Consider the following 22387-nt stretch of genomic DNA (forward strand, 5'->3'; position numbering starts at 1 on the left):
AGCCTCTCTCTTGAATCGCCCCGTACAACCTTGTCGGCAGCTCGAGAGCCGGACACGTTCTCTGATTACCTTGCTCTTTAGTGTTTGCGACACTTCTCCTTTAAGGTAAGGTTGCAGGTTTTTTTCTGGCGCTCCTGAGGGCCTCTTGGGTTTAGCCTTGCCCTTGTGTCCCTGAAAGTCCAGGTTTGGTTGTGTGTTGGGGTGATGGGGGGCAGTCTCCGGATTTCTATAGGGAATGGATGGTGGGGGGGGGCTCTCGAGTTAGTTTTTTCTCTTGTGCTTGGGCGGTGGGGCTTCCTCTGGTGGGCGAATAACCAATGGCGAGGTGGGTCGGGGAGCGGGTTGGGCGAGTGGGGAACTGCACGTGGTGACCGCACTGGCCCGGGACGCTGCCATGTTTGCCCCTCCACTTCCGGACGCGGCTACGGGACCTCGGAGGGTCCGCAAGGGTAGTGGTATAGGTGCTCGGCGTGACTCAGCACAGCCCGGTGCTGCTCTGGCATTGCCGCCTGTTCGCGGGCGTGCTTTCTACCGCCTCGCGGGCCTTTTCAGCGAGCGTCCGCGGTGAATGACGCTTTCGGCCGCTTCAGGCCTCTAGTGCTTTCGTCCTCCTTCTAGATCTTTCTCGAAGTCCCGGTGGAGGAGGAGGGGCGGGGAGGGGAGGGGCAGACTCTGGAAGGTTCATGGACGCCCTCCCCCGCCCCTCCCTGAGAGCTGAGATTGTTCTGGAAGCTTCTGGAGCCCAGCGCCCCGCCCTGGTGCCCGGATGCTGGAGCAGAGGGAGGCTGCGCGGTGGCGCCCCCTCCTCGCGTGGCCCCGGCCGACGCATGTCCGGCAGTGACGAGGGGCGACCCAGTAGACTGCGGCCACCATCTTAGTGTTAGGACTGGCCCACTTCTTCATAGGTGGTGAGGGCTGACGGTGGGGCTTTTTGCCTCAGCAGTTCTTTGTCTTTTAACCCCCTGAGGCGGGTACCCTACCGGTGTCAGGGTTCGTCTTCCCCTAGCAAGTGAGGCAGCAATTCCACATGTGCTCGGCCCTAACCAGCTTGAGTGAAGGGGGCAATTTTAAATTCGTGCTACTTTAACCTAGAACTGTGCACCGGGACTTTCTCCCCTCCCCCACGCCTCCCAAACTAATAAAACCAGTTAGCGCTTGCTCTACACCATTAGTCTCCAGTGGATTGTCTAAAGCTTTTGTTCGCATTTTAGTAACTGAGATTTGAATAATGTCCTACATTTTTGAGAGGCTATCAGGTGGTGGATACTGAGGCTTCTGGGTAACAGACAACTTAGCAGTAGTTTGACTCCAAAATACTGTGCAAAAACCCTAATTTCATTTTGCTGAAGGCATTGGTTTTTTTTTGCCTCTGAATTTGTTTCTATTAAAAGGTGTAACTTGAAGTCTTTGGAGGAAGACTTTATAGTCTCTTGGTAATAGAGAGTAGTACTAGGGTAAAGCAGTTAGAACCAGACCCCTCTGACTGGGGAGCACTCTTACAGGCAAATCCCCGCTAATCTGTCCTTTGTTCTTAACTATTTTTATTCTAGATGCCTGAGGAAGTGCACCATGGAGAGGAGGAGGTGGAGACTTTTGCCTTCCAGGCAGAAATTGCCCAACTTATGTCACTCATCATCAACACCTTTTACTCGAACAAGGAAATTTTCCTTAGGGAGTTGATCAGTAATGCTTCTGATGTGAGTGTTCTGCTTATACTCATTTGTAGTATTTTGCTTTTTCTCTAGAGAGAAGGGGAAAGAGGTGGTTAAGAAAGAAAAACAACAGGAGCAGCTGTTTCTAAAATGTTTCCCTTGCTCTGTTGATGGTAGGCTGGTTGTAACTGTAGTTCTTAAATCTCAAGGGGTAATTGAGGCTCTTTGGGAGTAAAAGACAAGTTCTATTTTGGGGTGTGTTAAGGTAATTATAAATTGTGGCTTATTTCATTTTTAGGCCTTGGACAAGATTCGTTATGAAAGCCTGACAGACCCTTCCAAGTTGGATAGTGGTAAAGAGCTAAAAATTGACATCATCCCAAACCCCCAGGAACGCACCCTGACTCTGGTAGACACAGGCATTGGCATGACTAAAGCTGATCTTATAAATAATTTGGGAACCATTGCCAAGTCTGGTACTAAAGCGTTTATGGAGGCTCTGCAGGTAATGTGTTTTTGGCTAAGCACACAGTTTATATGTATTGTTTCTCTTTGGCATGCAGTTTTTTCAAGACTTGTATTTGACTTTTAAACATTTTGGCAGGCTGGTGCAGACATTTCTATGATTGGGCAATTTGGTGTTGGCTTTTATTCTGCATACCTGGTGGCAGAGAAAGTGGTTGTCATCACAAAGCATAATGATGATGAGCAGTATGCCTGGGAGTCTTCTGCTGGGGGCTCCTTCACTGTACGAGCAGACCATGGTGAGTAGGCTTTCCTGTTACAGTGATGAGATTGCAGTTCTTTGTGAAAACCTTCTGGTAGAAATTTTGAATATCAGAAAAAGTTTTCACTGTAGCTTTGTTTTCATCTACATGTCATTAATTTTCTTAGGTGAACCCATTGGCCGGGGTACCAAAGTGATTCTCCACCTTAAAGAAGACCAAACTGAGTACTTAGAGGAGAGGAGAGTCAAAGAAGTGGTGAAGAAGCATTCTCAGTTCATAGGTTATCCTATCACCCTTTATGTGAGTATTAATGGATAATTCATGCAATTATGTGATTCTAGAGAGCTGAACTGTCCTTCATGATTTTATTTTAAAAACTGCTGTTGATACTTGGCAGTTGGAGAAGGAACGAGAGAAAGAAATCAGTGATGATGAGGCAGAAGAAGAAAAAGGTGAGAAAGAGGAGGAAGATAAAGATGAGGAAGAAAAGCCCAAAATAGAAGATGTCGGCTCAGATGAGGAGGATGATACTGGTAAGGATAAAAAGAAGAAAACCAAGAAGATTAAGGAGAAATACATTGATCAGGAAGAACTGAACAAGACTAAGCCTATTTGGACCAGAAACCCTGATGACATCACCCAGGAGGAATATGGAGAGTTCTATAAGAGCCTAACCAATGACTGGGAAGACCACTTGGCGGTTAAGGTGAGAAACGTTTGCCTATTCGCCAAATAAAGAACAGGTGAAAAGTGCTGGTAATAGATTTGCTGCTTGTCCTACTAGTTGGTTAGGAGTAACTGCAGCTATGAGAGTTTCTTATTGCTAATTACTGTAAGAAAATACTTATGCATATAAGAGCTGGGGTGTAGGCCAGAGATGAGGTTGAAAGGATTCACCAGATACAGAGCAGGGAACAGAGCAGGCAGATACGCAGAGCAGGGGTCAGCTCCGTGGTTGGGGATTGAATTGGTGGCTGTGCTGCAGTGGTTGCAGATAGCTTGATGTTGCTCAGCCCCACCAGGGAGGGGCCAGGATGCAACTATTTTGTCTTTTACTTAGATACACATTTTGTATCAGTGTAGATTCCTTCAGGGGCTTGGTTTTGTTAGGTTTTTTGGTTCTTGTATAGAAGAATTGGTATGTAGCCCAGAGGTGCCGGGGTTCGGGGAACTCACAGAGAAAGTGGGAGCAGAACAGGTGGATCTGCTGAAACAAGACTGCTGAAGGAGACTGCTGAGGTGAGATAGAGGTCAATATGCTGCTCTGTTATGTGAGTTAACTCCCTGGCCAGGGGTAGAACTTAAGCCACAGTAACTGGCAATACCTTTTGATAGCATTGAGACTAAACTGTGCCAACAGCGAGGGTCAGGATTAATTTTCTTAATTATCCTAGTATCTTGCTGGCACCGGGGAGATTTTTGTCCCAATCAGTTTGATAATTTAGGGTTACAACTAAACTATTCACAACCTGAAGTAAAACTCCTGATTTGTGTTCCCCATCTCCCAGCATTTCTCTGTAGAAGGACAGTTGGAATTTAGGGCATTGCTCTTCATTCCACGACGGGCTCCCTTTGACCTTTTTGAGAACAAGAAGAAAAAGAACAACATCAAGCTGTATGTGCGCCGGGTGTTCATCATGGATAGCTGTGATGAGTTAATACCAGAGTATCTAAGTGAGTATTCTTTTATAAAAACTGTTGGATGGGCTTATGAGTATCCAAAATTGATTGATGTATACAGAGCTGGGGTACAGGCCAAAGGTGCGGGGGTGAGAGGATTCACCAGATTAAGTGGGGAGCAAGCAAGCAGGCAGGTGTACAGAAATGCACTGCTTAGGGGGAGCAGTGGGCGGTCAGGAGAGAGGTCTGCCATACCATGTGGGTCAGCTTCCTGGCCAGGGAACAGACTTGTGCTACAGTGGCTGTGGGTAGTTACATAGTGCGCCCTTGGCACCACTAGAGATGGCCCTTACTGAAGTCTTTATAAAAAGTATCACATTTGGTGAAATAAGCCAGAAAGGGAAAAAATGCCTGAGGGTTTCACTCATACCGGGAGTGTACGGGATCAAAATAAAGAACAAAGTAATTGTAATGAAATAAAAACTAAAATCAACAAACAACTATAAGCTAGAGACATTTTAAAGGAGCTGAGAAAATTAGGGTCAGAACTGGGGTGGGAAGAGCACATGGACTGGTGTTTGCACGTGTGAATTGGTGGTAGAAAGTCCACAGGGATTAAAACTGAGATGGAAAATGTATAGAAATGAAGAATGATGTAAAAAATGCGTAAAGTATCACAGGCTATATAATAAGTTGAAGATTCAGTGGAAAATTAGATCCTTATATCAATTCTAGGTTGACACTGTTTAAACTAAGCTTTTCCTTTCTTCATTGCAGATTTCATCCGTGGTGTGGTTGATTCTGAGGATCTGCCCCTGAACATATCTAGAGAAATGCTCCAGCAGAGCAAAATCTTGAAGGTCATTCGCAAGAATATTGTTAAGAAGTGCCTTGAGCTCTTCTCTGAGCTGGCTGAAGACAAGGAGAATTATAAGAAGTTCTATGAGGCATTTTCCAAAAATCTGAAGGTAAGGAGGTGGGAAAAGCTTACTGGTAATTAATGTACATGGCCTTTCTTTACATGGAAGGTAAAGGATTATTTCTAAGTAATGGATTTCTTGAAGAAAACTGGAGTGTAGGCCATAGGTGTGGGGGGAGTGAAGAGAATTCACTAGAGACAGTAGGGAGCAGAATAGGCAGATCTACTGAAATGCACTGCTTGCTGAGGGAGCAGCAGGCAGGTCAGGGGAGGCCTGCCACACCCTGTGGGTCAGCTCCCTGGTTCTGTGCATCGAAGTCATGCTGCAGTGGCTGACAATAGCTTCTTAGTGCGAACTTTAATTCCTATGCCACCATGGAGGCCCAGTAATAGTATTTTTCTTTTTACTCCTAAAGCTTGGAATCCATGAGGATTCTACTAATCGGCGACGCCTTTCTGAGCTGCTACGCTATCATACCTCCCAGTCTGGAGATGAGATGACTTCTCTTTCAGAATACGTGTCTCGCATGAAGGAGACCCAGAAGTCCATCTATTACATCACTGGTGTGTTTGAAGCCCTTGGGTCTGATCAAAGCCTTTCCAGGTTGTAGGGGGGAGGGGAGAATACCAAAAGCATAGTTGGGAATGGAAGTGTGAGAATGGCAATGTGAGATGTTTTGACTTATGATCGATAAATTCCACAGGTGAGAGCAAAGAGCAGGTTGCCAACTCTGCCTTTGTGGAGCGAGTGCGGAAGCGGGGCTTTGAGGTAGTATATATGACAGAGCCTATTGATGAGTACTGCGTGCAGCAGCTTAAGGAGTTTGATGGGAAGAGCCTGGTCTCAGTTACCAAGGAGGGGCTGGAGCTACCTGAGGATGAGGAAGAGAAGAAGAAGATGGAAGAGAGCAAAGCCAAGTTTGAGAATCTCTGCAAACTCATGAAAGAAATCTTGGATAAGAAGGTTGAGAAGGTAAGCAATTTTGGAATTAAAGGGTATTTTCTAATGCTTTTTTTGGCTGTTGCCCTTAGAAAATTTCATGTTCCCACTGAAAAGGTTTTAAGTTTATGTGACTCTGTTTCTGAGTTTGAGACTGGAAATACAAATATGTTTTCTCTTGATTTTGAGTAGCCTAATGTAAACTTGTTTTCTGTGTTTGTCTACAGGTGACAATTTCCAACAGGCTTGTGTCTTCACCCTGCTGCATTGTCACTAGCACCTATGGCTGGACAGCCAACATGGAGCGGATCATGAAAGCCCAAGCACTTCGGGACAACTCTACAATGGGCTACATGATGGCCAAAAAGCACCTGGAGATCAACCCTGACCACCCTATTGTGGAAACACTGAGACAGAAGGCAGAGGCAGACAAGAATGATAAGGCTGTCAAAGACCTGGTGGTGCTGCTGTTTGAAACTGCCCTGCTCTCTTCTGGCTTCTCACTTGAGGATCCCCAGACCCACTCAAATCGTATCTACCGCATGATCAAACTAGGTTTGGGTGAGTCTCTTTGTGGCAAGGAGCCTGGGAAGTGTCTTTTGGGCCATGTTTCTGCTTTTTGTTGGACTTAATGACTATTTCAGTCAAATGTTTTTTTACTACTTCTAGGCATTGATGAAGATGAAGTAACAGCAGAGGAGCCCAGTGCTGCTGTTCCTGATGAGATCCCTCCCCTTGAGGGTGATGAGGATGCATCTCGCATGGAAGAAGTAGACTAAGAGTTCTTACCTATACACACCCTGTGTCCTCTGTATAGTGTTCCCATCTTTTCCCCCCAGCAGCCTGAGTGGCCCTGCCCACCTGGTTCCTTCTGCTGATAAAACTATAGTGTTTTTTCTTTGTTGTCTTATCTAAGACAGGATAGGAGGGTCTCAAGCCCTTTACCCCTCCCATGTTGACAGCGGGTTTGGATGTTGTGAATTTTTTTGTTTATTTTGTTCTGAAATTAAAGTATGCAAAATAAAGACAATGCAGTTTTATACAGTTCTGCTCTCACTTGTAAAGTGGATATAATGCTACCTTGTCATCTAGAGTATACAGTACTCAAAAGATGACTTTGTAGCTATGTAGCTGTTGGAGAAACAAAACTTAAACCACGATGTAAAACTGGTTTTCATCCCACTTCTAGAATGTGTATTGAAGTAAAGCAAAACACAGGACCATTGTAGCAATTTAATAAAATAAAATTATAAGAGCCAAAAGTTACATTACCAAAGTACCAAAACCTGCAACTGGCTCCAGGTGCTCCATGAGCCCACAGTTCAAGGAGCACAGAGGGTGGCACTGTTGGGCAGGGCGCTCGATCCCTCCCTCCAGCACAGCACCATCTTTGTCCTGGGAAAGCAGCATTTGGAGTCTACAACACTTTGTGCTTTTCTCACCAGAGTAAGAGATGCAAGTCTCTGGGTATTCAAGGTAGGGGACAAGCACAGGTAACCTGCTGTGGCAGAGGTGAAATTTCTAGGAACTTGGAGTTGGGGAGGGAAGGTTTGGAAGGTGTCCACCTTCATACTGAATGTCTACCATTGGGCTCCTAAGCATCCTGCCTACTAGAGGATGAGTGACTGACTTAAGGCAAAGGGGAAGGCTTCCTCCAGGGCCCCCTGTCCCCACCAGCTGCAAAGCTGGCTTTTTGATGAAAAATTTGCATTTTGCCCTTGAGCCAGCCTCTTGAGAAGTTTACTTAGGAGGCAGTTAAGATTAAGGGTCCTGTTAAACTTCAGTACTCAAACCTTCTGCACAGTTGACTCCACTGGCACAACTTTCTTTCCCCGTTGTTTTAGACGGCCCCGTGCATAGACTCGGAGCAAGAGAGCAGCAAAGACCACGACTACCCCCAGACTTCCCACCACAGTGATTGTGTGGCCATAGAGGAGGCAGGAGAGCAGGATGGCAAAAGCCTGCCGGAGGGTCATGATGATGGTGAAGGCGGCAGCCCCAAACTGCCCAATGGTGTAGAAGATCAGGAGTTGGCCACATGCCGAGCAGACAGACAATAGGAGGGCATGTGCAGCAAACTCACTGTGTCGCCCCATGAAGCGGGTCCCCTCTAGGAGAGCCCCCTGCTCTAGCAGGGAGCCCACAGTGAAGAGACAGGAAAAAAAGTTGACCCCGAACATCATCTGCACTGATGACATCTTATAGGCAAACAGGGCTTCTTGCCAGTTTGAGGTGAAGCTGTCGAAGACAATGTAGCCTGCCAACAGGACAAGGCCTGAGAGAGTTGTGGCTGGGGAGCTGCGGGGCTCTGGTCCGCTGGACAGCAGAAACATGCTGACACCAATGGAGATGAGGCCGGCGGTCAGGTATTCCCAGTGTTCATAGCTGCGGCGGGACACCAGCTTTCCCATCATCATGACAGGGATCACCTTTGAGGCTTTTGCCAGCACCTGGGTGGGGAAACTGACGAATTTCAGAGCTTCATATTGGCACCAGCTGCTCAGCACATTTGATAGGCTGGCAAATGAGTACCGATACATGGGCGCCCCATGCCGGGGCTGCTTGAAGAAGATGCAGCAGAGGCCAGCCACAATCAGTGCCAGCACTCGATTCATTAGCACCAGGAACTGTGAGTCTGTGAAGCGCTCCCCTGGTGATGTGGCTGTCGCCCCATAACTTCGGGTCATCACTCTCTCCTGCAGCACACCCCATGTCAGGTAAGATGCCTGGGTTGGGGAGGGTGGAAATAAAAGACAGGAGGAAAAGATGGGCAAAGATGGACCTCAACAATCCTCTTTGTCCTTGGAAGGCTGTCTTAAGTGATTTAAAGGACAACATGCATATTTTGCTTGCTCAAGTGAATCAAGCTAGGGTTCACCTGGTAAGGAGTCAAGTGTGAATGAAACACTTAAGACACACATTTTAGAACTGCCCAGATCCTGTCTGTCCCCACCATAGTGGGTATTAAGAGTGGACTCCAATCCTCAACCAATTCAGCAAGGCAGGAATTCTCAGAGATCAGTGATACAGATTTAACATGACTTCAAAGTGCCATGAGGTCAGTACCTTAGCACCCCTCTCATAGGTAGTATTGGGGAAAGGTTGAATGGAGACCCCAAACTTTCAATTTACTTTCATGGGCTTACTATATGAGACACAGTGCAGGGGAAAGTGTAATACAGTAGAAATGAGGTAAGAGAAAGGAGGATAATGAAGACAGGGTTTCCTCTATCCACCATGCAGCTGGTGGTACAATTTGGTCCGAGAAAGGGAGACACATTACACACCACTAAGCAAACCTTTGGAAATGGTAGGGTGAAACTGCTTCCAGATCCCCTGGAGCCCACAAGACCCAACCCAGGAAGGGAAGTAAAGCCTGCCTACTCACCAGGAGCCCAGTGGCACAGGAGAGCAGCTTCAGGGCCTGCCAAGGGGTGGTCTCTGCAGGTTCTGTCCTGGCGGCCAGGGGAACTTCATCCGAGGCCTTGGGCTCATTGCCAAAAACACAAGTTTTAACCAGAGGGAAGCAGAGGCCCCTGCCTGAAGAAGCCACACAAAATTAAGCCCCACATCTTCTAGTATCCCGTACTCTCAGAGCAGCCACCCAGTTCAGCTGTTGGTTCTGCAGGCCTCCTTTCCCCCCTCCCTTTCCAAGCCACATCCGGTTAGGATTGCTGGCCAAGGTAGTCAAAATCCGGCCCTTGCACACTTTCCCACAAATCGGACCTGTACACGTCCCCACCTTCCCCACACACCTGTCTCCAGGTAGTTCTTGTGCCTGAAGTACCGCACTAGCAGGTAGCCAGGTACCATAAAGCTGGCATAGCCAGCTGCATTCACCAAAAAGCGGAAGAACCATTGCTGGGTCCATGTCTCTGGGGGGGCTTCCGGGGTGTCCCCACCTGCCCCCAGGGAAGGGAGTGCAGCCAGAACCACCACTGCCCACCACCTGCGGGAACAGCGGACATAAGTATTAGGGTGCAGTTCCTAAACCACTCCGCCCTCCGGAGGGGAACCACACTGGAAAAGGGCCCGGAGTCTCCTCCCCGCCCCCCTCAGCTGCAGCCCAGCACGGACAAAGAGCCTCTCTCTGGGGGGGAAGCGGGGGACGGCGCGGGCCAGGCAAGGCTCCCTCCTCCTAGGGGGCGGGCCGCCCCTCCGGCCACACAGGTTCCCTCTGTTCCCTTCAGAGCTCGCCGGCTGCTAAGGCCAGAGGCGGGGGCCCCCTCCCGAGCCCCGCCCTTCGGGCTGCCGGAGCGCCAGGGTTCCCCAATTCCTCTGCCAGACACACTGGAACCCTCGGGAGGTGCAAGCCGCGCCCCCACCCCCACCCCACGCTTGCCGGCTCCGGGCAGCGCTCTGCGGGCCTAGCGCCCAGCAGCTGGGACCCCACCCGGGCCCCGGTGCCGAGGAGCGGCGGTCACGTGGTCCGGGGCCCGGTCACGTGAGCGCGCGACTCCCCTAGCCCCCCACCTGGCGTCCATGGTTCAGGCCGCGTGGGGCGGAGGGGGACCGGGGAATGCGGGTCCCCAGGCCGCGCGCTCCCTCCGCTCCCGCCGCCGGCTCCAGCGGCTGCCAGTGAGTGAGCCGCTAGCGGAAGTGCCGCGCTCTTCCCGCCTCCCTCCCGGCGGCCGCCCCTCCGCCCCTAGCCGAGACTATGCAGCGCCCCGGGCCGCCGCCTGGCGACAGCGCCCCCGCGCGGTCTGGAGGGGACGCCGCCGGGTTCCTGCGAGCAGGCTGCCCCTGGGCGGAGGTGAAGTGGGGAACCCCAGTTCTGAGCTTCCCACTGCATGATCGTCCCGTTGGCCGAGCCTCCCACTGCATGATCGTCCCCTTTGGCCGTCACAGCCTGCTCTGGAGGGAGCGGGGACCACCGACATCTTAGGGACTCAGACACTGAGTTCCTACATCCCAAGCTTTTCCCTTTCTATAACAATTTTTCAGTTTTGACTGGAAGAGGTCTTCCTTTATTGGCTAAGCCATTTCCACCCCGCTTTCCCCAAGACCTTCGAGGTTTTGTATGACCCCCTTCTACCTCGCCCACTCATCCACCCCCTGTAGAGCCCCATGGGCCTGCTCTCAGTCCCTCTAATTCACCTGAGGCCTTACCCCAATGTTCTCTCCCATCCCTTACTCATCCTTAAATACCAGTTGAGATGAGAGTACCCTGACCACTCAGAGTATGGCTTTCCACTCATTCCATTGTTTTTCCCCCTATTCTTTCCCTTCACAGCATCTGTCACTGTTTGTAATTACATATTTATTTGGATGTTTATGATTTTAATGGCTATCTCACTTACTATGAACTCTGAGTGGCCAGAGACTGTGTTGGTTTATTCTCCCAGATTCTTCATGCCAACACAGGCCTGACTGCAGAGGCCCCTCACATGTGTGTGGAATGAGAGTAAAAAAGAGCATAAAACAGTCACAGCTCCCTGGTGTCACCCTTCTTATGCTCGTCCTTCCCTCTAGTCTCTCCTAGATGGCAATCCCAGGGCAATGGTAAGGCCTCTCACCTCTTTTCCCTCTGCATTTTCACAGAAGTGGTAGGGGTCTGTGCTGACAGAAAGGCCTGGGAACTGTTAGCCTCTCTAGCTTATCTAACAAGTCTCTGCACTACTCAAGTCACAATTTCCTTCTCTCTACCTCTACCACAAGGTCTCAAGGCAGACCTGTCTAAAATTCCCCGGTGCACACAGACCTGCATGCACGCAAAATAACTGATGGGGGAGGGCATTTTAAAAGTCTCTGATGTTTTAGTGTCATGTTATTGAAACTTCCCCCTCCCCAAAGACTCAGTTCAGGGCCCTCTGTATGAAGTCTTTAGGCAACAGTGTTTAGGAATCCTCAATAGCAGTGAGACAGAACCTTCTCAGGGCCCTGTTTGTTCATATTTCAGCCTGTCTCTTCATTCAGAAGGGTCCCTTTTTCCATTCAGAAGGCAATTTTAGGCTGACCCAACATGGGTAGAAACAAGAGCCCCTGTCATCCTCAAGAGAGGCAAACATGCTTCACCCAGGATACCTGGGACTTTGGGGGTCTTCCAAGAATCTCTTCCACCTGGGAAGCTCTTTCTTCTAGACTGGCTCTCACTTGTGATCCCGCTGTCAGTTCAGAGCTGTGCTGGTCTCAATCTCTGGCCTCAGCAGTCCCTAGGACACCCAAAGAGCACACTGCTTGGGCCCACACTCCAGCAGCTTCCAGATGGGAAGAGGTAGCGCTTCCGGAGCCCCAGAGCCTGTCCTGGCTTCAGTCGGCGCACAACAGCGGCTTCCCTGAGATCTTCAGATCATCGAAGGGCAACAGAGCAAGGGGCTAAGAGAATGGAGAGAAGAAAGGTCAGAGTGCCAGGGGAGAAAGCAGCAGTGGGGGAAGGACGCTAGGGAGACCTGTGGGGCCATTTCCTTCCCATCAAATGACAGTTGAAGGACATCAGGCAACACATCCTTCTGACCTCAAAAATGCTGCTCTGGGCTACAGCCAAGTCTTGAGGTCTTAGATAAGACTTTACTTACTAAGAAAATGCCAGAATTTCAGAGATCCAGCCCATGGATCTTTTTTTTTTGGGGGGGGGGAGAGGTGAGGGGAAGAGCTTGGGGTAGAGGAAGACTACTCACAAAACATTTTGAATAGTATTTCATACTAAATATTTTTAAATGGTAAAGATAGAGAAATCTAGGTTTCATTTCTATTACATTCCAAGAGCTAGAAAGACCAGGGCCCACATTCCTCATCTGCAACCTCCTGAAGTCTAGTCAGGAGTAGCCGTCTGCATCTCCAGGGTGCACAGCCCCACTGCCTCACTGTCGTGTGCAGCCCCCTTCACTGCTACACTTGAGCTGTAGGGCGCCTACAGGAGTCCACATTTGGGGTATTGGTTGGCGATGAGAGAAGGGCAGAGGTCTGCCCACGGCAGAACAGTTGATGAGTGACACACGGGTATATTATATCCCGGGATTGCTAATTCCTTGGGCATTTCAGCTCTTACTGGTCCTTAGCCCTGCTTGTGGGGGTCCCAGAGAGCAGAGCTGAATATATGCTTACATCCTCAGCCAGGTCTTGTGGAGTCTCATCCTCCACGTTCCGAAGCAGGGAGTCAGCACCTGCCTGGCACAGAGTGGATGAGATGCTGCTGAGGCCCCGGCCAGCCGCGAGGTGCAGGGGTGTGCATCCGTTGAGCATACGGGCATCCACCCGGGCCCCAGCCTGCAGCAAGAACTGCACCAGACCCCGCTCCTGGGTCTCCACGGCCAGGTGCAGCGCTGTCTTCCCACTTGTGCCCTCCTGGAAGGGATAAGGCTGTCAGCCAAGGCCCTCATAAGGACACCTGCTAGGCCCAGGCCCATCTTTCCTCATCATTTGGTCAGGAGACCCCGGCCCGGCCCCCTACCGCCCCCCTCCACCCACCACGCCCGGGACCAGGTGGTGGACGGGCCCTAGACTGGGAAGAACCCTGATTGGTCAGCTCACCTGCGCATCAATGTCAGCTCCGTTCTGAAGCAGCAGTTTCATGAGCAGCGGATTCTTCTGTAGGGTGGCGATGTGGAGACAGGTCAAACCTGTGATGGGGTGAGAGTGGGGGCTGCTGATGTGCCTCCCTTCCCTTTTCTCCCTCCCTCCTCTCTACCTCCTGATCCCTCAGACCCAGGGGACCTACGGCCCACTCAGTGCCACTGATCACAGGACTGTTAAAATGTAAGCCCAAAAAACCCCTCAAAAGTCTGAGGGGAAAGGGACTCAAAATTTCCACCTCTGAGAGTCATGTTATTGAAACTTTCATGCTTCAGGGGTCAGGTTGCTAAGTGACGCCCCCGCATACACACATCCTCCCCCACGCACCACTCTGACTCTGTCAAACTCCACCTGCCTTCAAGCCCTGCACAAAAGCCGCCTTCTTCAGAGTCCCCCAGGTCCTCATGCCCCCAGTCCCTCCCCAAGGGCTACTTTCCCTCCTCACCTTCCCTGAGTGCTTCCCTAGCCATTCTGCTACCTCCTGTCTGGCCTAAGCCCCTCTCTTCTTGCTTAGAGAACTCCTTTTAGGTTCACATCCCTTGCCTCCGTCAAGTCTCTGCTCAAATGAAGCTTTCCCAGGACGTCCTAATTTTTCTGGTTCTCCTCATTCTGCTCTACTTTCCTCTAGCAAGTTCTGCCTTTGAACCTACTGTATAACCCACATTTATTCAGTTCTGTCTCAGTCATTCTCTTGTGTTTGCAGGTACAAGTCCAGTTCCTAGAATAGTGACTAGCACACAGAAGGCCCTCAGTATAGTTTTGAGTTACTCTGAATATTAAATTGAGAGCAAGGCTAAGTGTTCTGCTTAGCATGCAGGAGGTGTTCAGTAAATTCTAAATCCAGGGCCCTCCCTGGTGGTGCAAGGGGTTAAAGCAAGCACTATGAAGCTGTCCACAGCTACTGCAACACAAGTTCGATCTCTAGCCAGGGAGCTGACCCACATGGTGTGGCAGACTTCTCCCGACCCATCTCCTCTGCTTCCCTCAGCAGTGTATTTCAGTCAGTCTGCCTGTTCTGTTCCCTGCTCTGTTTCTGGTGAATCTTCTCACCCCTCACACCTCAGGCCTGTACCCCAGTTCTGGTATGCATAAGTAAATAAATCTTTAAAAATATTCTAAACTCATTAATTCATTCTTTCATTCAACAATGATATACTTAGTACCTATGTGCATCACCTTCCCTGAGAGTGGGGTCTCCTATCTCCTGTCCCCACTTTCTCCTAAGGACTCTGAGGCTGCCAGCACCTTGCCAGTTTTGCAGGTGGAGGTCCAGGGAGTGAGGTGGTCCTCTGCCAGGTTCTGGCTGCCCCTCCAGCAGGCAGCGGGCACAGGCCAGATGCTGGCGCTGACAGGCCACATGCAGGGCCGTGTCACCATGCCGGTCCTGTAGCTCCCGGCTGGCCCCCTTCAGCACCAAGGCCTGGACTGCACCTGGCTGGTCCAGATGTACGGCGAGATGGAGTGCTGTCTGCAGACACAAACAGAGGGTCACAGGGCCACTGCAGTTTGCTCCCACCTCTGGGGACATGGCAGCGTGGGCACAGCAGTTGCCAGCTGCCAGCACCTCCTTTGAGGGTGACTTATAAAGGCTAAGTCCTTCCCTCTGTCACTTCCCCATCAAGCTCTTGCAACCCCAACTCTGTAAGCAGGGAAAGGGAAGTGGCTCCCTGGTTTTCTTGTAGGTCCCTTCAGCTTCTGGAGAAGGGACTGATGGGGCAGGATCTAACCTCTTACCACTATGGAGACCTCAGGCAATCTCCACTTGGCACATTCTGCCTAGAAGGCCCCATTCAGTTGTCACCTGCCTGGCTGTTCCCAAAGACACTGGCACCCCACAGCAGCTGGCATGGGTCTGCATCACAACTCAGGTCATCATGCTATGTAATGACAGGAGATGCAAGTCCCCCTGTCCAGGCTGCGAGCACCCTTGTGGGCAGAGGCTGTGTCCTCCTCATCTCTATCCTCAGCTTCTCGCCCAGTGTCTGCATAGTGTTTCCTGAACGAGCAACCTAAGGACACTTATGTGGCTGCTGAGGATGGCACACAGGGGAGATCTGGGCACAGCACTCCTCCTCTCCACCCACCTGGTAAAGATTGTTCTGAATGTCCAGGACTTCCTGGGGCAGCAAAGCCAGGCAACAGACCAGCACAGCTGGGGCCTCGTGAATCACTGCCAGGTGGACCAGCCTGGAGGACAAGGCAGGGTTTAGTGTTAGGGCTCAGGCCAGAGGGAGTGGGATGGGTCCTGGGGTGAGAAGGAACACGTCGACCTCTAAGTAGCTGCCTATAAGGAAGGTGCAAGAAGTGAGAATTGGGGCCAGGAAGTGAGGGTTGGCAGGGGAAGCCAGGATCCTGGTGGTGGGAACTTCACATTCCTATCTCTGGCCTTCAGGAGGGGCTTGGTAAGTGGGAGTGTGGACAGGGGGCTGAAGGGCCAGATCCTCCTTGCCCAGCCTGTCCCCCACCCCCACTCCTCTCTGGTCCCAGGGTCCCGCCAAGCCAGCTGCACTCAAAGCCAAACTGAAAGCAGCTGGGTAGCGCAGAGGTGGTTTCCAGGGTGAGCTCTCCACCTCCTCCCTCCCCCCACCCACAATGGGGAGACGGGTGGGGTCACCCCTGCCCTTCTACTAGTGCACTGTTACACACTCTAAGGGAGAGCAAACAGAAGCTCTTGGAAGGGAGGAGACAAAGCAGCATCTGTCCTGCTGCCTTTCACTAGTGAGCAAGAAGGCAAACTTCATGGAGCACAGACTGAGGGACGTGTCCTCCATTCCTGTGTGCACCTCCAAAGGGAGGTCTGGGAAACACAGAAAAGATATGCTTTTGGGGGGACAAAGAGACTTATCCTAGTAGGGCTGGTGGGGAGACAGCTGAAGGGGAAGTTCCAGTGCTGGGGTTTCCCCTTTATCAGGTGGGGAAAATGAAAGACAGAGCTGGAGGGTCTAGGCCAGGACAGCTGCCTGGGGCTTTAGTGAGGGGATATCTTGGTAAAAGGCCTGTCTGGGCTGGGGAGGGGGCTGCTGAGGCAGGAGGGGAGCAGGCTTGGGCGGCAGGCAGCAAGGAGAGGCCCAGGAGAGAGAGACCGAGGGAGGGAGGAACCGCTCTGGAAATCCCCTCGGCCAGGGCTTGCTCTCTGGGTCACATTCCTGCAGCCACCTCCCTCTCTCCCTCAGTGTCCCCTCCTCCCACTTCCTCTTCCCATTGCCATAGGTCCCACAGCTCAGACAGCAAGAAGGAAAAAAGGTGCCCCTTCTCTTTGGGGACCCTCCCTGGGGAGTCTTGACCTCTCTCCTCAAGTCTAGACAACACCAATCTCTACCTAGAGGTGGGAAAGGCCAGGGCCGGGAGGGGAGGTCGCAGGAGGGGGAGGATGGGACTGAGAGGCTAACAAAGGAGGGCAGTGTCAGAAGTCCCCACCCCTGGATCAAAGGTTAGCCACAGGTATTCCCCAATGGGGCCCCCACATATTGGTCCTGGGCATGAGGATCAGTGGTGTGGCACAGAGCACAGCCAGGCCTGGGGTGGCTGGCCTCCCACTCACTGGCCCCAGAGGCTATACCTGTCAGAGGCCAGCCAGGACAAGAACCCTGCACCTCCAACAAAGCAGGACAGACACCTCCTGCTTCTCGTAGCTCCTCCCCTTCACTCATTGTGGCATCTCTGATTGGGACCCCAGTTTCCCTCCACTCTGTGTCTCCCCCTAAATCCAACCACCCCCTTTCCTTCAGGGCTTCCCAAAGGGCGAATCCTCTCTGGCCAGCCCCTCCCATACACAACTGCTTCTTACTCCACTGCCTAGTGGCCCAGTCCTCACTAAACCCCATCTGGGCCTGAAGGAGGAAGGGTAGAACAAAGGGGTCTGACAGGACAGTGAGGGGGGCGCTTGGCAGGCTCAGGAGGTGGAGAGTGTCAGTGAGGGGGACTCCGGCCATCACTTCCCCTTTCTCAGCAGAGAAGGAAGTAAGCTGGCTCTACCAGCAGGCTGTCTGTCTGCTGGGGAAAGAGTGCCCTACCCTTACCCCTCCTGATCAGTCTCAGATCTGCACACTGGTGGCACCCCTAGCCAAAGCTCCCTGGCCCCCACCAGCCACCTGTAACAGGCAGCCTTTGCTCCTTGAGACAGTGCATTCTGAGGTCAGGAGTCGGGAATCCCAGATATTAAGCAAACAAGGATGCCCTCCCCCTAGCAAGAAAAAAAAAAAACTGGACTGGTCAGGGGACTTTTCTCCTACTCAGGGTGGATTATTTGTAGTTTTCCAGATGCTTGCTTTAGTTCCAGGTACCTGCCCATCTCCAAAGAGTGGGCGGAGAAATGATGCCAGGTCCTCTGATCTGAGTCTGGCTACATCTCAAAAATGGGCTGAAGAGTTAAATTTGGAGTTTGAAAGAGTGGGGACTGTCCCTTCCAGGGAGGTTAACTCGAAGGGTCCTCATAGAGGGGTGACTGGCATGCTGGGTGCCTGGGGAGGTCCCAGGTTCACATCAAGAGGAGAGGGTCCTGGCTTAGGCTATCCCCCTTACTCACGTGTCTCCGTCCTCAGAGATGTAAGTGAGAGCCTCCAGCTGCTGTGGGCTCAGCGTCCCCGTAGTGGGGAGTGAGCCTGGAGCTGGCTCTTCGGTCTCGGCGCCCCCCAACAAAGGCAGGGGATCTGTGAGCGAAGAGGAGCCATAGGTAGAGTCAGCTCGGTCCCCATCTGTGTCTTCCTTCTCCTGTGTGTCCTCGGCGGTTCCCGTAGGAGGAGTCCAAGGCTGGGGGCCTCTGCCTTCCGAGGACCCGGAGGCTGAGACGGGGGTAGGCTCAGGCAGGGATCGCAAAGAGCGCAAAGACTCGATGCCGGAGTCATACTGGCTCTCATCTGTCTCATCCCGCCCCTTCCGCGCCTCCGACATGCCGGCGGTGCCGGTCCGCGGGGGCCCGGTCCGAGGAGGATCCGGCTCTGGGCTTCGCCTCACCGCCTTTCCGGGTTGCAGGTCCACCTTGCGGAGAGGCCGCCCAGCCTGAAGTAGCCTCCTTTCCCGGCAGCAGCGGCCTGAGGGATAGGCGACAAACGCGTACAAGGTTCAGCGCTGGTGGGTCCACGCAGCGGATACTCCGGGCAGCTGGGCTGCCCAGTCTGACGTGCTCTGCCGCCCCGCCCCTCTGGCCCCGCCCCGCCCGGCGCTTCCGGACCTAGCCCCGCCCTTCGGAATCTCCCTTACCCCTCCCTGTGCTGGCTTTGAGTCAAGGGTTACCCTGTTCTGACTCACTGATGCGTCTGTCCGTCCGTCCATCCATCCGTCCATGCATCCGTCTATGCATCCATCCGTCTATGCATCTGTCCATCCACCCATCCACCCATGCATCCAGCTATTTATTTTCATTCATTCATTCATTCACTCAGGGGGTTAAGGAAGCATGGCTTCCTATCTCCTAACCCTTTTCTCCTGCTTCTCATCTACCAGTGCTAGGAATCTAGGCAAGGAAAGGGAACATTTATCTTTCATGGAGCAGTTCTCCTTTTGGGCCTGCATCTAGGATTTCCTGTGTCAGCTTCTCAGATCACGTACCATTGGGCAAGAGGACATGATTTTTTTGAAAGAGGGTTTTCTCAGGCAGACGGCTGTGCAAAAGGGCAGCATGGTCACGTTTTGTTGTTTAAAAATGTAGAGTGGTCATTCCTCACAGGGGTGAAACTCTGGGCTCCAGTGGTTACAACATCGGGTTATCTCAGGGATGCTTAGTTCCTCATGGTGGGGCCAGGTGGGGAGGCCCCGTTTGTGACCCAGTGTGCCCACTATGTTATGCTGAGGTCCCCACCACAGACGCAAACCCAACTCAGCACATCTTCCCTCCCTGTCCTTATCACTGGGCTAAGCAATAGCCCCTCCCACATGTTGACCCCCAAACTGATTTATCCCTTTTCTCAAGTTACCCACCTAGCGACAGCAAGGCCTTTAGAAGGGCATCCCTGAGTTGGACTAGTTACCTGTTCCATCCCTGGTATTTGGGAAGGAAGCTAAATGAGTGAAGACAGTTACTAACCAGTTTCCTCACTGGTTTCTATCATTAACTCATTTTATTTGGCCATGTAGTAAAAATTCTCCTGTATGTCTGACATTGTTCTCCCTGCTGAAAGCAAATCTGGGCATGACAGTAGCAGTGATAATAATGACTTAAAAGCCCCTCTCCCCAAGTGTCTTTTGCCCAGGCCTTCAAAAAGCTCACTTTTTTTTTTTTTTATCAAAGTAATGTGATAAAATGGGAGGGAGACAGGGTACTGTGGGGGGGACCTGCAGGGGGCCCATGACTCAGTAAGCTGAGGGACAGAGGTTTTATTTGAACTGGAGATGGGGAGGAGAGAGGTCTGGGGAGAAGAGAAGTATCAAGTCTTGGGGCAGAGTGGAGAAGAGTGGGGACAGGAAGACAGGAAGGTGCTCTGCATCCACCTGGAGGACTAGCATGTGGGCAGGGAGGAGGTGCTGAGCATGAGGTAGTGAGAAGCCACAGGGGAAGCCCACGGAAACTGAAGCAACTTCTTGCCTCAGGGTCAGTGTGATTTTTAGATGCTCTCAGCTTCCTCTCCCATCCTCAAAGCTGGAGCAAAAGTGCAGTCATAAACTCCAGATATAGACCTCAGGATCAGAAATCTGGCACTATCATCCCCATTTTATTTATTTTTTAAAAGTTGTATTTATTTATGCATACAGAGCTGGGGTACAGGGGTGGTGAGAAGATTCACCAGAGACAGAGTGGGGAGCAGAACAGGCAGACTGATGAAAGTACACTGCTGAGGGGAGCAGCAGGCGGGTCAGGGGAGGTCTGTGAGGCCATGTGGATTACCTCTGGGGCAGTGGGGATCAAACTCATGCTAAATTGGCTTTAGCTTCTTAGTGCTGTGCTTTAACCTGCTGCGCCACTAGGGAGGGCCCAACCTCATCCCTATTTTAAAGTTGGCAAGATGTGAGCCTACTTGCCCAAGATCAAAGAGTCAGAAAATGCAGAGCCAGGTTGTTCCCTAATCAAAAACTTGAGATGTTTTTCAGATGAACTTTCTTTTATGAAGGCCTAAAGGGTCTCCTGAGCTCTGTAAAAATACAAAGAACTTGGGGGCCTCCCCAGTGGTGCTGGGGGTTAAGTCTAAGCATTATGAAGCTAGTCGCAGCCACTACATGAGTTCAATCCCAGGCAAGGGAGGTGACCCACATGGCACAGCAGACCTCTCCTGTCTCACCCACTGCTCCTCATCTCTGTCTCTGGTGAATCCTCTCTCCTCCCCCCAACACAACTCTGGCCTACACTCCAGCTCTTATATACATAAATAAATCTTAAAAAAATACTAAGAACTCTTATTCATACAGAGGCTGTATTTAAGGAAAAATCTACCTTAATTCAGTGAGTGTGTGACTCTGAAACTAACAGGTGTGTGACAGCCCCTATTCTGGCCACATGAGGTCAGCATTGAGTCACCCACTGACTTCAGCACTCAGGCAGCCCTCTGATAGACAGCACTTCTGAGGGCACATCAAAAATGGGAAGAGGGACCTTGGCATTGTCACCTGGAACGATGACCTGGGGTCTATGATTCAGTCCACAGCACGCTCAAGGCCGTGGATTCACTTCCTCAGTTCCAGTTTTCTGTGAGGCTGGGCCCCGTAGATCATTTTCACTCTGCTGGTGTTTTCTGGTTCCTTTTGTTTTGCTGCCTCTCCAGCCAGCACCCAACCCAGCCAGATTCCTCTACAGGAACTCAGCCTGGTGAGAAAGAACTAACAGAGGGCACAAGGGAGGACTCTGGAACCAACCTTGTATCATCCATACCCAAAAGAACAGTCTCAGAGAAGCAATGAAGTGTGCACATCATCTTAGGCTGGAATGGGAAACCTGAGTTCTAATTCTTAATGCTTAAGAACTGTGTGACCTTGGGCAATTGGTCACACATTAGAATCCCTAATGTAGCACATGGAACATTGTAGGATTCCAGAGTGATATGCACACAGAGACTGATCATACATAGCCTTTATCCCATTCATTGGTAATGAGTGGTTTCCATGTCTCCTCTTCCCTATTAATTAGGCTTTGTGCTCTTTATGCATAGGAAATCATGTTTTTCATTTCATGAATGGGACACACAGTAGGTATCTAATACCTGCTTCTCGAATGGCTGCATCTGGGAATGACTGACTGACTGACTGAATGAATGTTAGTTTCCTTCCTGTTTGTTAGGGGTGGGGTTAGGAGGGAGCATGTAGTTTGGAAAAGGACTGTGGAAGGATGGTATGAAGGGGTAGGTTATCTGCAGTCACAGCCTGGCCTGTGGTCTGTGACTTTGCCTCCTACACACATACAGGTCAGACCCTTAAAACTGACCAATCAAATTCCTCACTGCACAGAGGAAACTAAGACAGAGAGGGGACACCAATTGCCCAAGGTCACACAGTTCTTAAGGATTAAGAATTAGAACTCAGGTTTCCCATTCCAGCCTAAGATGATGTGCACACTTCATTGCTTCTCTGGGACTGTTCTGGGGATGGATGATACAAGGCTGGTTCCAGAGTCCTCCCCTCTGCCCTCCTTAGTTCTTTCTCACTTTTAGCTCCAATCCTTTCCCTTTCACCTTATTTCTGTTCCTGTTCCGCTAGATCTGGTCTCTAAAGTCTGGCTCCTGACTTAACTCTCTAGCACCCAACTGGGGAACAAGGATCATCCCTAAGATTCCGAAATTCAATTCCCCTCCCCGCCCCCCCTCCAGCCCCAGGAACTTGCAGGAACCAAGGATGGGGAAGGATGTTGGTAAACCATTGGCGCTTCCTCAGCAGAGGATAGAGGAGAGGAGTTGCGGCACAGACCTTAGGATGGTGTTGGTGGTTGAGGGTGGGAGTGCAACGAGCAGGCTGGGACCTGGAAGGGGTGCCAGGAGCCCCTGTTGCTTCTCTTCTTTGGGGGTAGTTATTAAATAGGTTTGGGGAAGGCGGAGTTTGGGGGGCCGGGGGCGGGGCTCCTGCGCTGGGAGGAAGGGGGGGGCGCGCTGGCTCCAGC

At 51.3% G+C, this 22387-nt stretch overlaps 3 protein-coding genes across 4 annotated transcripts; 1 reads left to right on the top strand and 2 right to left on the bottom strand.

The window, feature by feature from the left end:
• Nucleotides 1–6899, top strand: HSP90AB1 (heat shock protein 90kDa alpha (cytosolic), class B member 1). The gene is made up of 12 exons (XM_004673531.2): nucleotides 1–105; nucleotides 1551–1697; nucleotides 1951–2157; nucleotides 2257–2416; nucleotides 2547–2680; nucleotides 2778–3086; nucleotides 3889–4054; nucleotides 4778–4968; nucleotides 5336–5483; nucleotides 5624–5892; nucleotides 6087–6420; nucleotides 6529–6899. Exons 2-12 carry the CDS (start codon nucleotides 1551–1553, stop codon nucleotides 6636–6638), a joined length of 2175 nt encoding a protein of 724 aa, XP_004673588.1. The 5' UTR covers nucleotides 1–105; the 3' UTR covers nucleotides 6639–6899.
• Nucleotides 6758–10432, bottom strand: SLC35B2 (solute carrier family 35 (adenosine 3'-phospho 5'-phosphosulfate transporter), member B2). Of its 2 annotated transcripts, XM_004673534.2 has the most exons (4): nucleotides 10333–10432; nucleotides 9615–9808; nucleotides 9248–9399; nucleotides 6758–8585 (listed from the first exon to the last, which is right to left on the bottom strand). In XM_004673534.2, exons 1-4 carry the CDS (start codon nucleotides 10341–10343, stop codon nucleotides 7647–7649), a joined length of 1296 nt encoding a protein of 431 aa, XP_004673591.1. In that variant the 5' UTR covers nucleotides 10344–10432; the 3' UTR covers nucleotides 6758–7646. The 2 variants fall into 2 exon arrangements, with proteins under 2 accessions (XP_004673591.1, XP_012577245.1); XM_012721791.1 differs by lacking the exon at nucleotides 10333–10432 and having other exon boundaries at nucleotides 9248–9395; nucleotides 9615–9730.
• A 383-nt stretch (nucleotides 10433–10815) lies between these two features.
• Nucleotides 10816–18431, bottom strand: NFKBIE (nuclear factor of kappa light polypeptide gene enhancer in B-cells inhibitor, epsilon). The gene is made up of 6 exons (XM_004674017.2): nucleotides 17897–18431; nucleotides 15456–15558; nucleotides 14617–14839; nucleotides 13330–13418; nucleotides 12904–13143; nucleotides 10816–12174 (listed from the first exon to the last, which is right to left on the bottom strand). Exons 1-6 carry the CDS (start codon nucleotides 18259–18261, stop codon nucleotides 12109–12111), a joined length of 1086 nt encoding a protein of 361 aa, XP_004674074.1. The 5' UTR covers nucleotides 18262–18431; the 3' UTR covers nucleotides 10816–12108.
• Nucleotides 18432–22387: the final 3956 nt, after the last annotated feature.

This window comes from Condylura cristata, unplaced genomic scaffold (genome assembly GCF_000260355.1).
Source record: "Condylura cristata isolate star-nosed mole 26May11 unplaced genomic scaffold, ConCri1.0 scaffold00001, whole genome shotgun sequence".
Taxonomy (NCBI): domain Eukaryota; kingdom Metazoa; phylum Chordata; class Mammalia; order Eulipotyphla; family Talpidae; genus Condylura; species Condylura cristata.